General features: G+C 42.6%; 1 protein-coding gene across 1 annotated transcript; it reads left to right on the forward strand.

The window, feature by feature from the left end:
* Positions 1 to 7,152: 7,152 nt before the first annotated feature.
* LOC308586150 (tigger transposable element-derived protein 1-like) lies at positions 7,153 to 15,551 on the forward strand (the record flags this gene model as incomplete). The annotated part of the gene is made up of 3 exons (XM_081192427.1): positions 7,153 to 7,180; positions 7,349 to 8,845; positions 15,454 to 15,551. Exons 2-3 carry the CDS (start codon positions 7,375 to 7,377, stop codon positions 15,549 to 15,551), a joined length of 1,569 nt encoding a protein of 522 aa, XP_081048553.1. The 5' UTR covers positions 7,153 to 7,180; positions 7,349 to 7,374.
* Positions 15,552 to 16,632: the final 1,081 nt, after the last annotated feature.

The raw sequence follows: 16,632 nt of genomic DNA on the forward strand, positions 1-16,632 counted from the left end.
GGATTAATGAATGGAAAACTAAAAGAATACTACGATCTCTTCAGCCTGTTATTTGATGGGATGTTTAACCCCTTGTTTTCCGCTACTCGAAGCAAGTTGCTTGTCTTTATGCATTTTTAGTTTTTCGCTATGGGCATAGGGATTCCTTATTCATTTCAGTCTATCCTTTTGTGCTCTCCCCCAAAAGTAATCAGTTCACATTTTCAGGTGTTCCATGTGCACATGGGAATGCGTGACAACATGAGGACCAAGGCAACGATGTTTCAAAACAGGTATCAGAACTTCACTTAAAACTTACTTTTGAAGCCATCACAATGAGATAAATGTATGGCACAGCTCATTTTTGTTCTGACCCTTTAGTAGTAGCACACTGAAGTCAGGAGACTCCCTTTTTCTAAAAAGCAGTCCTGTTCTTCCCCCACCCCTGCTCATCCTCAGAAGCTGCTTCACCTAGATGGACCAGGGAGATGTTATCAAGACCATCTTTTGGGGGGAGAAACTTGATGGATGGCTTTAGCTTGCAGACCTCACTGTCTAATTTGGGATTGTGAAGGAACACCTGTTCCAGCCTGATCCAGGTCAGTTAGCTGATGGTTTTCCAGGTTGAGGCAGGCATGTATTATCAGTGATTTCTCTTTCAGACTTTATACATGATATCAAACTATCCAAAGGTTTTGAAACCAATATTTACAAAGAGTAATGGTGATAATCAGTCCTTCACATATTAATGAGATTTTGTTTTTTTGAAGCATACAGTGCACAGGAATGGCAGCATTTTTAAGAGCAGGAGCTAATAAACTAGTATGTATGTTTGCACTTTAGTTGGCTCATGGGAGTAAGATGTGTTACTGATATCATGCCAGAATGTTGGGTGTGGTGTGGAGCTGTTAAAAGTTTTCCTTAGGAAGAAATAGCCAAGCATAAATATTGTTCCTGTGTGGGTTTTTAAGGTGGCATGCGTGCAAATGAGAAGGGCTCCAATGCAGTTAGTTGGGAACAATGTTAATATGACAACAGCAGTTATTTGTGCTTAAATATGAAACTGCAGGAAACCTATAAAAAGAAGGCTTGGAAACTCACATAGAAAGTGAGCATGGAGGGAAGGAAAGCAGTTTGGGAGAGGAGCTTGGGAACAGTATTTAAAAGTTGCCTTCTCTTTTTACACAATTGTGTGGCAGTCCTGTTTTTAAAACACAGAATGGCCACTGTCTTGTATAGTTTGGCCTTTCCTTTTAACTGTGTGTTAATGTCAGTGAGTTGTATTCAACTGCTGTTTATATAGAGTTGACCTATTGAAATTATTAGACTTAATTAAAAAATTCCTTCCAGTAGCACCTTAAAGACCAACTAAGTTAGTTCTTGGTATGAGCTTTCGTGTGCATGCACACTTCTTCAGTGGTATCTGAAGAAGTGTGCATGCACACAAAAGCTCATACCAAGAACTAACTTAGTTGGTCTTTAAGGTGCTACTGGAAGGAATTTTTTTAATTTAGACTATGGCAGACCAACACGGCTACCTATCTGTTATTAGACTTAAGTTCTTCATGGCCATTAATTTCAATGAGTCTACTACAAGTAAACTTTAGCCGAATACAGCCCAATGGTTTTCATACTTCTGCTAATGTCTATAGTTCTCATGGACAATACTTTGATTCCACTAAATTAGGGCTGCCATATATCCGGAATTTCTGAGACATAGCCATCAGAAACAGCGTCTGGGCGGAAATTGCTGAAACCCATGTCGGCAGTGTTGTTTCCCCTTCAAAATAGCCGAAAAACTTCAAATTTTTGAACCTAAAAAAAGCTCAACAGCTTTTCTTTCCGGATTTTGAAATATTCGGTATTGTTGTCTATCATTAAACACTGATTAGCTATCTCAGTCAGAAGGCAGTCAATGAAAGATCATCAATCCACCATCTAAAAGTCGCATCAGGCCTTCATTGTTGTGTACCTGCCCTTTGCAACTCTCTGCCATAGTAGACAAGTACCTTCTCTATTGTCTTCTCAGTGCCTGCTAAGGACTTTCCTCTTTCAATAAGCCTTCTAAACAACTTTAGTACAGTTGGTATCTGTGTTGGATTTGGTTTGGTTTTCTGTATGGGCTCTTTCTGTTTTAAACTGTTTTTTTTAAAAAAAAAATATTTATAACTTTATAAGAATAGCTTAGATATGCAAGTGTTTTAACTGTTTTTATATTTGTAACTGTTTTATGTAGGTAATTATCTTGTAAATCACTTTAGGATGCTTCATGGGATGTGATTCATAAATGAAATTAATTAATTAGCAAGTCTTCAAGCCCCATATAACTCAAACCACAACACCATTTGATCAGTTCCCTCTAAACTCTTTATGCTCACATGCATTCTTTTCTTAATTAGAACAAGGAAACACTTTATTTGCATTTTTAATACCTTAAACTTCTGGTCACTTTGGAGCCTAAGAAAGAGGGTATATTACGCATAGAAACAAACTGATTAGGTAGAATAATAAACAGATACTTCTTATGAACATCTTTCCAGATTAATATATTTCAGTTGGAAAACCTGTTATAATAAAAGTTGTCATGAAGAACAGTGCTTCCTAATAGGGCATGATATAGAAAATCTGACAGTGTGCACTCATAAGTAAAATCAGCTTTTCAAAATTTGCTCTGCTATGTGCAGTAAATAATTGTTGATGCCCATGGTGAATAAATAAAAACTCTTGCTCACAAGGGCTGGAGTTTTGCAATAACAGCTGACAAAGAGAATACACGTTTGCAAATAACGTAAGCTGAAATAAAACACTTTTCAGTTGACCTACTCTAAAAGTCATTAGCTAGCAGTATGCTGACAGCATGGAAAAAATAATATTCTGGAGATTTTTATTAGTTTTTCAAGAGTTACATTTAAAGCTAGGGCCAATTTATTCAGTTATCTCCCCAATGATCTAATGGACTCCTAATGATCTCATATTGCAGTGTCTTGATGGTGGTGCCTTGTATATTTCAGCTTCAAGCTCATAAAATTCACTGTTCATACTGGAAATCGTGTGCCAAGTTGCTTGTTAATGAAGATAGATGTTTTCTGTCATTTAACATCCAGTCAATTATATGTGTACCTGGGATAAAAGGATTCTTGCTAGTCGCTATAAACATGATGGCATAAATAAATTCTGACTTAGGTTAATGGATAGGTTATCTCATTTAGTCAGGTGTTACTTAGAGTAAAGTAAGATCTACAAAAACACCCTGGAATAAAGATCAGAGAAAGTATCTGAATTTATGGCAGGCCACAAGTTTATTGAGTACCTACAGGATAGTCAACTCAACTTAACTCTGAACTTTTAGTGGGGTACCATAGAATATAGATGTTTTTGCCCTTACCCATAGAAATTCCACCCTAGATGTGTTCTTGGCACAGCTCAATAATTGGGGTTTTCCTTAAAAAAGCTCAGCAACTTTCAGGGTCTTCTGGTTTTTAGTTTTTGAAATATGGCAACCCTAGTGATGGGGCACCACTGCTCATCCAACCTCTGGTCAGTCACATCATTGCTGTTTATCAGAAGGAAGAGAGTGAAAGGTGAGACAACAATGAGGTTGACAAGATGCAGACACAGCAGTGGAACCAATCCAGTGCTCCACCAGTGTGGTTGCACCAAGCCAACCCTCTCACCCCTTTCCCTCTATTGGCTAGTAAGCAGTGGTGATATGACCATTTGGAGGAAAATCTTAGGGAAATCCCAGCAACTCCTCAAGCTGCTCAGCATTTAATTACTTCCTTGCCTCTTAGCCTCTAGTCAGGGAGTTGAGGGAGCTGTCTACATTTCCACCACGAGGAAAATCACTTGACTACAAGTGGAAGCTTTTCAGTGAAGACCCTTCTGGCCCAGGACTGAATCTAGTGACCCATACTAGACATTTTTATTTATATAAATACTTCCATATTGAAATTTCATTTTTTTAAAAAATCAAAGTTCTTTACAAACAAGAAAAAACCACATAAAAAGGTCAAAATGAATCATTGGATCCTGTTGGACAGGAAGACACAGAAGAAGGCTTCCTGCTCCAGCTAAGTTTTGCTCAAGCAATAAGGGCATTCTGAGCTCTGAGTAGGTTGACCAGGTTCTCCACCTGAAAGCCAAGTTCCAAGTTTGTAACTGCAGCCAATAAAAGAAATCAAGGGGGGGGGGAGAGATATTCAAGAATAATTTTACACCCCAGAGTTGATGTTCAGTTTTTCCTTTTCTTTCTGTACTCCTACTTAGCAGTAGTTTGAAGACCTCAAATAAAACTTTTAGAACATGAAAGAAACCATGAAGACTAACCATATGGCAAATCATCCGAGTGTGGCTTCCATTAATAACCTCATTGCAGATTCATAAGAGACTGTGCCAATTAGCTTGTATTCTCAAAACATGCTGAGAATGGACCTCATCGAGTGAATTACTTTGAGCCTCTCTCCTCTTTTGACCCTGGGGGAAAAAAATTGCACTTTGTGCAAGTATATCATGTGGGTGATATTAAAATTAACTCTCTGGCATCCAATTCTTACATTAGATTACAAAAATTGAGTGCCAGAGAGTAGTAAATCTAGTTTTCAACACACAACCACAATGTTATATGCATGCTTACTCTTACATAAATCAAAATGATTTCAAAGAACCTTACTCCTGAATAAATATGCTTTGCATTGCATCCTAAATCTGAGAATTGAATGACAGAATTGTTAAACTGGATGAAACAGGAATGCAATTTGGCCACACATTGATTGAAACAAGGTAATCTGCACATATGTACATCCCTGACAAATATTCCAATATTGCCCAGATTTTAGTATGCCAGCAAGTGAGATGATAGCATGTGCAATGGATCAACATCTTGCTATTCCCTCAAATTAGTAAAAAAATCTGCTTTCAGTAATTCCACTGTACATTAAACCAGGAGGTACTCTATTTATTTGTTTATAGGCCTCATTTCAAGAAATGTTTTCAATGCAGTTTACAACATAAACATCCTCACAAGCCTGTGAGAAAGACCTGAGTCCATCAGTGCTTTCCCCACTTGTGATGCCAAACAGCTGGTATTCAGAAGCCTACTTCCTCTGGCAGTGAAGACAGAATTTAGCCATCATGGTTAGTAGTTATTGATAGCCTTATCTTCCATAAAGATGTCTAATTCCCATTCAATGCAATTCAAAATGGTGGCATCACGACAACTTGTGGGTGTACTCTGTAAGCTGCTCATTCCTTCCTTTCCCACATTTCTCCAAATTCCCAACTTGTGAAATGAGGGTGACAGAGTGAAGGTAAAACAGCAGCTGAGAAGAAGCTGTGGGTTACCTCTAGGTTTCAGACTCTCCCTCAAAAGCTTTTGAGCCTGCCTACAGCCTGCCTTGCTGCCTTGCATCTGTCATGTCCCAGATCCAATCCCTGGTGTGTCCAAGCAGGACTCTTGCCTGAAACCCTGGAGAACTACTGCTAGTCACTGTACACAATACTGAGTTAGGTGGCCTGGCTCAGTATAAGACAGCATCCTATGTTTCTAGCTGCATTTTTTTTCATATTCTTCCTTATCAATGAGCATACCACACTTTCCAAACATACCATAGTATGTTTGCATTAATGCAGTAGCTCCATGAACAGCCATAGTCTTCTAGATGTAAATACTATCCTGAGAGGTTATTTCCACATCTTATCCACCTAGCTGCAGATATCTGACCGTAACCACCAATGATACACAGGATCTACAGAAGCATGTAATATGAATAGACTGGGGAAAAGACACACACTCATAGCATGAATATACTGCTTTAGTTCATTCTAAAGCTAGCCTGGTTTCTACAGCGGAGTGTTCTCACCCAATAGTGATTTCTGGATATGTTCATGAGATGTTCCTATCTAACTGCAGTTCTAAGCTAACAGTTTTTGAGGTTTAGTTGGGGTAGGGAACCTTTCTGGCTCCATGGGCCAGATCCTTATCAGGATCAGCCTCACAGGTCAAATTTGGCAGGTGGGTGTGGCATCAGACCCATTCTAGCCCTGAATGTTTCACCAACCTGAAGCCGGCATAAGGATCAGGTTTGCTTACCCTGCTCTGCTACATTCTACCATACCAACTGTGAACATTTTTTGGCTGCAGGTGCAATGATGGTTCCACCACTCTATGAAGCCCTGCTAGCAGTGGATGTGGGTTTGGCTTGCACCCTAATACACCACATATTTTCTTAACAGAGGTCCAAAGTTTAAATAGTGCTAACTTGGAATTGCCACAAAATCTGAGGACCAGTTGTATTCATCATTAACATTTGTAGCCCCCCCAAATCTTTATACCAATAAAAGATGCAACTTCTGAAATAATACAGTGGTACCTCGCAAGACGAATGCCTCGCAAGACAAAAAACTCGCTAGACGAAAGGTTTTTCCGTTTTCGATTTGCCTCGCAAGACGAATCTCCCTATGGGCTTGCTTCGCAAGACGAAAACGTCTCGCGACTTTGTTTCCTTTGTCTAGAAACCGTTAAAACCAAGGGTGCTTAGCTTGAACAGCTGCAGTTGCGACTTGACTTCGAGGAGCAACTGTTAGCACGTGGTTTGGTAGCCTTTTCTCAGACTTTGCTCACTTTTGAAGCTTTTCCAAAACTTTTCCAGAACTTCTCTTTCATCCATTTGGTAAGTTAAACTTTTAAAACTTTTTTGGGGGGTTTTGGATTTTGGGTTGGGGTGTTTGGGATTCAAGGACTTGGTGTTGGGGAGGGGTTTGCAGGAATCTGTGGGCTTGTGGGCCTTTTTTTAGAATTTTTATGATTTTCTGTGACCATTGGGCAAGGGTGTTTTTTTTTCAATCTTTTTTTTCTGAGTTTGAATTTCTGAGTGGTGGCTGGCTGGGGGAACAGTTGGGGAGGGGTTTGCAGGAATCTGTGGGCTTGTGGGCCTTTTTTGGAATTTTTATGATTTTCTGTGACCATTGGGCAAGATTTTTTTTTCTTTTTTTTTCTGAGTTTGAATTTCTGAGTGGTGGCTGGCTGGGGGAACAGTTGGGGAGGGGTTTGCAGCAGTTGGGGAGGGGCTGGGGGAGCAGTTGGGGAGGGGTTTGCAATTTCTGTGTTGTGGGTGGGTGGGTGTCTGTGGGAGCAGTTGAGGTTTCTGAAGACTTCGGTGATTGATTGTTGAAGCTTTTCCAGAACTTCTCTTTCATCCATTTGGTAAGTTAAACTTTTAAAACTTTTTTGGGGGTTTTTGGATTTTGGATTTTGGGTTGGGGTGCTTGGGATTCAAGGCCTTGGTTCTGGGTTTTAATTTCTGTGTGGTGGGTGGCTGGGTGCTTTTGAATTTTTTGGATTTGAAGCACATCACTGATTTCTTTTTCTGAGTTTACAAAGGTAAGAGCTGTGCTGCCATGGGACCCAAGAAGACTGCTGCTGCGGTGGCCGGCGAGAAGAAGAAGGAGAAGGTGACGCTGGAAATGAAGAAGGAGATCATCCGGAAGCACGGCGGCGGAATGCGTGTGACGGACATCGCCAAGGAGTACGGGAGGAATCCATCAACCATCGGGACCATCCTGAAGATGAGGGAGAAGATCCTGGCGACTGATGCAGCCAAGGGAGTCACCAGGATCGTGAAGAACCGCCCAGCTGTTCTGGAGGAGGTCGAGAAGTTGCTGCTCATCTGGATAGAAGAGAAGCAGCGTGCAGGGGACACAGTGTCTGAGGCCGTCATTTGTGAGAAGGCCAAGGCCTTGCACGCTGACCTCATCCGGGAACAGCCAGGAACCTCAGCCGAGCCAGAAGTCTTCAAGGCTAGCAGAGGTTGGTTTGAACGGTTCAAGACAAGATCTGGCATCCACAGCGTGGTCAGGCATGGAGAGGCTGCCAGTTCTGATGTTCCTGCGGCTGAAGACTTTGCAGCGGAGTTCCTGGAGGTTGTGAAGACGAAGGGCTACGTTCCGCAGCATGTCTTCAACTGCGACGAGACCGGGCTGTTTTGGAAGAGGATGCCCAAAAGGACTTTCATCACTCAGGAGGAGTCCAAGTTGCCTGGCCACAAGCCCATGAAGGACCGTCTGACCCTGCTCTTCTGTGCCAACGCAAGCGGCGACCTGAAGATCAAGCCCCTGCTGGTGTACCACTCGGAGAACCCACGGGCCTTCAAGAGACACAAGATCGACAAGGAGTGGCTGAGTGTCATGTGGCGATCCAACAGCAAGGCTTGGGTCACACGTGTGCTGTTTGTGGACTGGGTCAATCTTGCTTTTGGCCCTGCTGTCAAGCAGTACCTGCTGGACAACGACCTGCCGCTGAAGGCTTTGCTTCTGATGGACAAGGCTCCTGCCCATCCTAAAGGCCTTGCGGTGGACTTGTTGGAGGAGTTCAGCTTCATCAACATCATGTTCCTGCCTCCTAACACCACGCCACTGCTCCAGCCGATGGATCAGCAGGTCATCGCCAATTTCAAAAAACTCTACACCAAGGAGCTTTTCAGGCGATGCTTCGAGGTGATTGACTGCACCACCATCACCCTGCAGGAATTCTGGAAGGACCACTTCGACATCGTCACCTGCTTGAAGATGGTCAACACGGCCTGGAAAGGGATCAGCCAGAGAAATTTGAATTGCGCTTGGCGCAGCCTGTGGCCGGACTGTGTGGCACCAAGTGACTCTGATGCACCAGAGTCAACAGTGGTGCAGGACATTGTTGCCTTGGGGAGGACCATGGGCCTGGAGGTCACGGAGGAGGACGTCTGCGAGCTGGTGGAGGAGCACGACGACAAGCTGACCACCGTGGAGCTGGTCGAACTGCAGGCAGAGGAGGAAGCAACTGAGGAACGGCTGTCCTCCGAAAGACTGAGGGACATTTCCTGCTTGGCAGGGGGTTGGACTCGATGGCCCTTGTGGTCTCTTCCAACTCTATGATTCTATGATTTGCCGGAAGTGGAAGGAGGTGCAGACTTTTGCAGATCTACACCACCCTGAGAAGCACGTGGCACATGACGCTGGGAACTTTTATGATACGAGGGTCATGTCGCCTCTCAGGGAGCTGATGAAAAGGCGGATGAAGCAGCAGACTATGGACAGGTTCTTGAGCAAGAAGCAAAGAGTGGAAGAGGAGCCTTCTTCGAGTGGTCCCCCAGAGTCTTAGAAAATGTACTGTACACTTTGTTGATTTTTAAATGTTTTTCTGTCATGTTTATAAAGTTAATTTATTTTCCCTTCAATTTTTGAACTGCTCTTTACAGTATGTGTGACTTTAAAGAGCAGTTAATAAACTGTTGTTGTACCAAATTTGGTTTTGTTTGGACTTTTTTTGACCATAGGAACGCATTAATTGATTTTCAATGCATTCCTATGGGATTTCGTGATTCGCAAGACGAAAAATTCGCTAGACGACAAAAATTGCGGAACGAATTAATTTCGTCTTGCGGGGCACCACTGTATCTAGTTCTTTCTTTTGGCATGAATATACATAAAGTCATCCATACGAGCAACAAAGCAGAACAGATTTCACACTTATGCATTCTGCTGTTTGCATTACTGCAAGTTATCTTCTATGTCCACAATGGAAGTTAAACCACGGAGATCCACTACATCGTTTGACATACCTATTGGCATTATACAATTACAGTACACAGTGCTTTCTAAGGAGATTGTGTTAAACTCTTGACTTTTTTGTGGTCTGTGATATTCTTTGAGATGTGCAGCCCATCAGATTTATCATTAAAACCAAGCAATATACAAATCATTTGCCAATGTAATCATTCATCCTTTAACGGTAAGTCAGATAACCAATGCATCCTGGATAAGCTTCGGCTTGCATCTGTGTGACAGATAAGAAATTCCATTGGACAGGTTGCATCTATGATAGACAGAAGTAATATCTCCAGCAACAGGAGTACTCAACCATTTAAGTCTCTATAAAGTTAACACCTTCCAAGTAAACCGGTTTTATGCAACAAAGGGCTTATGAGAAAAATCTCACAAAATGTTGTATAGGCATATCTTACAGTTTGCTTCACAAAAAACTCAGGAAATATGAGAATATTGTGCAGAGTAAGGGCTAAACTACTGGCCACGTTATATGTCCGGATTGTCCTTTAACAAATAAAAAGCCCAACCTCTTCCCCAGCCTTATTTAAATCATGGGCAGATAACATGGTGGAACAGCACCACCACTCACCTGAGTTCTGGTCGGTAGAGGCAGGTAGAAGCAGAGAGGTGAGGTGGCAGGGAGGTCTGTGTGGTGCAAATGCACCAGCAGGAGCACCAAATGGCGCTTACTTTGCTGCCACCTCACCCTTCCTAGTAAGCATGATTGACCAGTGGTCAGGTGAGAAGTGCGACCCCACCATTACCAGTTTAAATGGAAGTTTTGAAATGACCTATTATATACTATAGGGTTGGGAAAGGTTCAGAAGAGGGCAGCCAAAATGATCAAGGGGGTGGAGTGACTCTTCCTTGAAGAAAGGTTGCAGTGCTTGGGAGGAAGAGTTGAGTAAGTGGTGACATTGTAGAAGCTTATGGAATCATGCATGGCCTGGAGAAAGCAGAGAGAGAACAGTTTTTCTCCCTCTCTCACAACACTACAGCTTGTGGACTTCCAACGAAGTGAAATGTTGGAAGATTCAGGAGGGATAACAGAACGTAATTTACGCAGCACGTGGTCAAACTATGGAACTCGGTCCCACAGGAGACAGTGATGGCCACAACTTGGATGGCGCTAAAAGATGATTAGACAAATCCATGGAAGAGAGGGCTGTCAGTGGCTACTAACCAAGATGTCTATGCTCTGCCTCCTCAGTTGGAGGTAGCAATGTTTCTGAATACCAGTTGCCAGAAACCACAGGAGGGGAGAGGGCTCTTGTGATCAGGTCCTCTTTGCTGGTTTCCCAAAGGCATCTGTTGGCGACTGCGAGAACAGGACGCAGGACTAGATGGGCCATTTGCCTGATCCAGCAGGCTCTCCTTTTGTTCTGATCTCCCCAGAATGCCTCTGGGACTGATGTAAGGTCCAGAAGCATTCTGAGGAAATCAAGATGGCGGTGGTAGCTGGAGCAGGCACCTGAGCTAGCGCTTTTCCTTTTAATGTCTGACTGCTCATTTCCACACATCTCTGATGCCAGGCTGCTGATGTTCATCCCTTCTCCCTGGAAATCTTGTGTCGAGGGATGTAAGGGTGGAACTGGGGAAGAGGGTGGGGAGGCTGGAAGGCATATTCTCAAAGTGCCCATTAAACCTTTTGCTGCCCTTGCATACATTTGATGTTGTATGTCATTTCTAGAAACCAGAGGTATAGAGATATCTTTTTTGTGACAGTAGTCACTGGTGTGGAATACCCGCATCCCATTTTTTAAAACCAAAAAAGGACTGGATATAATAATAATAATAATAATAATAATAATAATAATAATAATAATAATAATTTATACCCCGCCCATCTGGCTGGGCTTCCCCAGCCACTCTGGGCGACTTCCAACAAAATATTAACATACAGTAATGCATCAAACATTAAAAGCTTCCCTAAACAGGGCTGCCTTCAGGTGTCTTCTAAAAGTCTGGTAGTTGTTGTTCTCTTTGACATCTGGTGGGAGGGTGTTCCACAGGGTAGGTGCCGCTACTGAGAAGGCCCTATGCCTGGTTTCCTGTAACTTGGCTTCTCGCAGTGAAGGAACTGCCAGAAGGCCCTCGGTGCTGGACCTCAGTGTCCGGATAGAACGATGGGAGTGGAGACACTCCTTCAGATATACTGGACCAAGGCCGTTTAGGGCTTTAAAGGTCAGCACCAACACTTTGAATTGTGCTCGGAAACACACAAGATAGCATTTATATAACCAACCTGAAAAAGCAACAATTAGATCAATACCAGGGACAGTCTAGTTGTGTGTAGGAGACCTTTTGGAAGCATTCCCGCGTGTTTTAGCAGTCTTTCAAAAAAGTGTTTCTTTAACTCTGATTACTCTCTCACACACACTCATTTTGCTCATTCATTGAGACTTGTCAATGGCTTGTCTTCACCTTGCTTATGAGTTCCCTTCCTTCCTTCCTTCCTTCCTTCCTTCCTTCCTTCCTTCCTTCCTTCCTTCCTGTTTTGTGAAGTGCTTAGAAGTGCCATCAATTTTGATTTTAATTAATTCTTATGATGTTTTTATAATGTGGCACTATTTTAGTGTTGTTAGCCGCCCTGAGCCCGGCTTCGGCTGGGGAGGGCGGGATATAAATAAAATTTATTATTATTATTATTATTATTAGTAGTTCAAATTTATAATGGCATTTTTTCTTTGCCTTTCAGTTTTTTTTAAAAAAATATGGCTTATTCCCCCCCCCCCACTGAACTTTAACACATCATTAACTTTTGCTGCTTTGTGCATTTTTCTACAGCTTTTTGCATTTATTACACTGACACTAATACAGTTGTTGCTATCCAATAATCTGCAACACAAAGGACCAGGCAGTGTCTGGGCTAATAGTCAAAATATTTGTACAAGCTGTCTCCCAATATGAAAGAATGCATAATTTAAAGCAATACTATTGAGGGGAAACATTTTCAACTTGCAATCAAGCAACGTGCTCTAACAAAATATGCTCTCAAATCTGGAATGTTGCAGAAATAATCTATTGGTTCCTCACTCCAAAGATGGTGGTGGGATGTTTTATGGTAAAAGGGTATATATATAGAGCATTAATTTACCATATAGTAACGGTAATCAAAGGGACGCGGGTGGCGCTGTGGGTTAAACCACAGAGCCTAGGACTTGCCGATCAGAAGGTCAGCGGTTCGAATCCCTGTGACGGGGTGAGCTCCCGTTGCTCAGTCCCTGCTCCTGCCAACCTAGCAGTTTGAAAGCACGTCAAAGTGCAAGTAGATAAATAGGTACCACTCCAGTGGGAAGGTAAACGGCGTTTCCGTGCGCTGTTCTGGTTCGCCAGAAGTGGCTTAGTCATGCTGGCCACATGACCCGGAAGCTGTACGCCAGCTCCCTCGGCCAATAAAGCGAGATGAGCGCTGCAATCCCAGAGTCGGTCACGACTGGACCTAATGGTCAGGGGTCCCTTTACCTTTACCTAATGGTAATCAAATATTAAGAGGAATCATTATGAATAAGTTAACTAATGTATTTTTGTGTGGTGTAGAGGTTAGGGGGTCGAACTAGCATCTGGAAGACCAGAGTTCAAATCACCACTCAGCTATGGAGCTCACTGGGTAACCTTGGGCCGGTCACTGCCTCTCAGCCTAACCTTCCTTTATTGCACAAAGTATCTGTAACAGATACAGAGGCATAAACCTTTCTCAGTTACTACAGCCTGATATTTAAGGCAATGGACACTGAGAATTTGAAACAGTAGTTTGTGAAGTCTTGACTTTCTTAGCTACTTGATAACCCAGTACAGAATCAAGGAAACTTAAATGTGCATAACTAAGCATTGGACGGTGGCCTAATCGTGGAACTGCTTTTATATTTAGTTTCCTTTTTAAAGAACCAAATCAACAAAAGATCCACTTGCAAGAAAAGTCTGGATTTCCCTCCTCCCCACAAATAGCACCACCTCTAAGGATGGTGACCGACAAGAGAGTTAAAAACGAAGGTTAACTGAAGCTGATGAACAGGGACCCATGAAGCCAGGTCAAAATGAGATTCTGCTGAAAAGCAGCAATATGAGCGGCTTTCATAGGATGTTTCTTTTGTCTGTTGAAAGGGAGAAGAAAGTAGGTGGATTTGTCTCCCATTTTTAAAATGCAGCTGTTTCTACATTCATTGTATTACTTTTAACCATGTGCCCTTTTGCATCTACCACACATTTGCCCAAGCACAGACACAAAGCATCCTCAAAGAGCTTGCTGCTACCGAATTACTTCTGTTTGCTACTTCCCTTAAATATTTGTACAGCCCTACCTGATGCCATTGTTTTCCCCAGCTTATGCAAAGTCTGCTTCCAAGGTCAGGTTGGAGTTTCTCCTGGGTTTGAATTCTTGCCTGTTTCCCCTGGTTGTGCCACAGAGAGGTTTGAAGATGAGCACAAACATCTGTCTTCTTTTGGAAAAGAAGCTCTTAGGTATTGCGGCAAAGGAAATTTGAAATCCTGCCAGTGGATCAGATGCACCTATTATTTCAGATGGCGGAGATTTATTGTGGTATAGTACTTTGACTGCTCTTTCTAAAGTTGTCTCCCACACATTCGCCAATTTTTGCTCTAATTGTGGCAGACAGTTCTGGATACTTGTGTTTCAAGATATGCTAAGCAAATCAAATATCATTTCACTATGTAAATAACATTATCACAATGAATTATTCATCTTGTACTCTGATGCACTTTCCTGCCTCTTCAGAAATAGAAATGTACACTTATATAAAATATCTCTCTGAAGACACATTGGAATATTTATGAAAACAATTCATAAAATTAAATCCTGTTAGTTTGAGATTAGTGCTTGACGTTTGTCAGACTAATAACTTTTCATTGCTGGAGGGGACACCCTGACTTTCAATAACGGTAATGAATTCTGTTTGTAAAACATTTTCGACATTCACCATTTTTACTTCTAGAGCTGATAGCAATTCATTGAAAGTTTGTCCGAAATGCTATATATATATATAATCTCTCCTCTTTCCTTTGCACCCGACTGGAAGAATCTGTTGTTTCTATTCTTTAGGTAAAGGTAAAGGGACCCCAACAAAGGTCCATATAGTTAAAGCCATGGTCTTCCCAGTAGTGATGTATGGAAGTGAGAGCTGGACCATAAAGAAGGCTGATCACCAGAGAATTGATGCTTTTGAATTATGGTGCTGGAGGAGACTCTTGAGAGTCCCATGGACTGCAAGAAGATCAAACGTATCCATTCTTAAGGAAAGCAGCCCTGAGTGCTCACTGGAAGGACAGATCTTGAAGCTGAGACTCCAATACTTTGGCCACCTCATGAGAAGAGAAGACTCCCTGGAAAAGACCCTGATGTTGGGAAAGATTGAGGGCACAAGGAGAAGGGGACGACAGAGGACGAGATGGTTGGACAGTGTTCTCGAAGCTACCAGCATGAGTTTGACCAAACTGCGGGAGGCAGTGGAAGACAGAAGTGCCTGGCGTGCTCTGGTCCATGGGGTCACGAAGAGTCGGACACGACTAAATGACTAAACAACAAAGGGACCCCTGACCATTAGGTCCAGTCGTGGCCGACTCTGGGGTTGTGGTGCTCATCTCGCTTTATTGGCTGATGGAGCCGGCGTTTGTCCGCAGACAGCTTCCAGGTCATGTGGCCAGCATGACTAAGCAGCTTCTGGCGAACCAGAGCAGCGCACGGAAACGCCGTTTACCTTCCCCCCGGAGTGGTACCTATTTATCTACTTGCACTTTGACGTGCTTTCAAACTGCTAGGTCGGCAGTCATTCTTTATGTAAATCCAAAATAAACAACATAGCAATGTCAGTCCATCACCTTTTGACATGGATTGCTTCATATATTTGATATTTGAAATATTGATATATTTCCTTATAGCCGTGGGCCAGTGGGAAGAAGCCCCCAAGCTCACCTTTGACTGGCTGCAACCACAGTCAAGTCCCAGCAGCCAGTGTGACTGGCAAAGGAGGAAGTGATGTCTTCCCCCTGCTGTGACAAGGCTGGAACATCGCCCCACCCCCACAGCTGGACCAGACTGTAACCACCCTCAAGCCAACAAGTAAGTGGCTAATAGTGCAAATCTGCCATGAATATAAAGCTTCAGGAGATGCAGAAATGTGGGGGGAAGGTATAGTGTTCTGTAGCAGAAGTAAAAGTTTCAGACTTCAAAATAAATCATTGTTTGCAATTACAATTACCCCAGAGTGTAATTGTTCTCTCTCTCTCTCTCTCTCTCTCTCTCTCTCTCACACACACACACACACACGCACACGCACACGCACACGCACACACACTTGAGCATATATAGACTAAGAAGATAGGAAAAGATTAGACTTTCGAGTTTTGGTGGCCGACTAGCCAATACATCAATCCCAGATTCATTGCAGAAATAGGCATGATTTAATTTTGCTGTCCTCTCTATTTAGAAGACCAGATATTTTATCTGTTTCCAATAACGTTAAGAATTAGCCAGATCTTAGGGAAAAGATCCAAGGGTCATGACAGGTAGCTCAATGAATATTGTAGGCCTGTTCTGTTTGCTCTTGCAGTAATTAACACTAAGACAGTCCTCATGGGTATAGATCAGGGAATCCCATAAAGAAGTGAAATTAGATATTGCATAAATTCTTTGCCCCCAGTCATTCAACCATCTAATGTGCTCATCATGGGAGAGTGGGCCCTCATTTAGGTAAGCACGAATAGGGCCTGCAGCAACGTGGAGTGTGTCTTTTCAAGGTTCCAGGCAGCCATACCTTAGTTTCAGATGCTCCACTTATCATTTCCTTGTTTTACATCCCTCCCCTCCCACCCTGAAGACACTCGTCATTCTGCGGCGGCTGAGGATGCTCAGTCCTCATTGGGCTGTGTTGGGAGATAATTTATTTGCTGAGGTTTTTATTTGGAAATTGCTTCAATATATTTTATAGTAAACCATTCATAAATGGCAATTAATCAATTAATTTGTCCCCTCCCTTAAACATCCTGTCACCCTTTTAAAGATCTTTTTCTGCTCTTGCAAACTTTGTGGTTCCATCATGAAACTTGATACTATCCTCT

The sequence above is a fragment of the Podarcis bocagei genome (assembly GCF_964188305.1).
Source record: "Podarcis bocagei genome assembly, chromosome: 4".
In the NCBI taxonomy this organism is placed as follows: domain Eukaryota; kingdom Metazoa; phylum Chordata; class Lepidosauria; order Squamata; family Lacertidae; genus Podarcis; species Podarcis bocagei.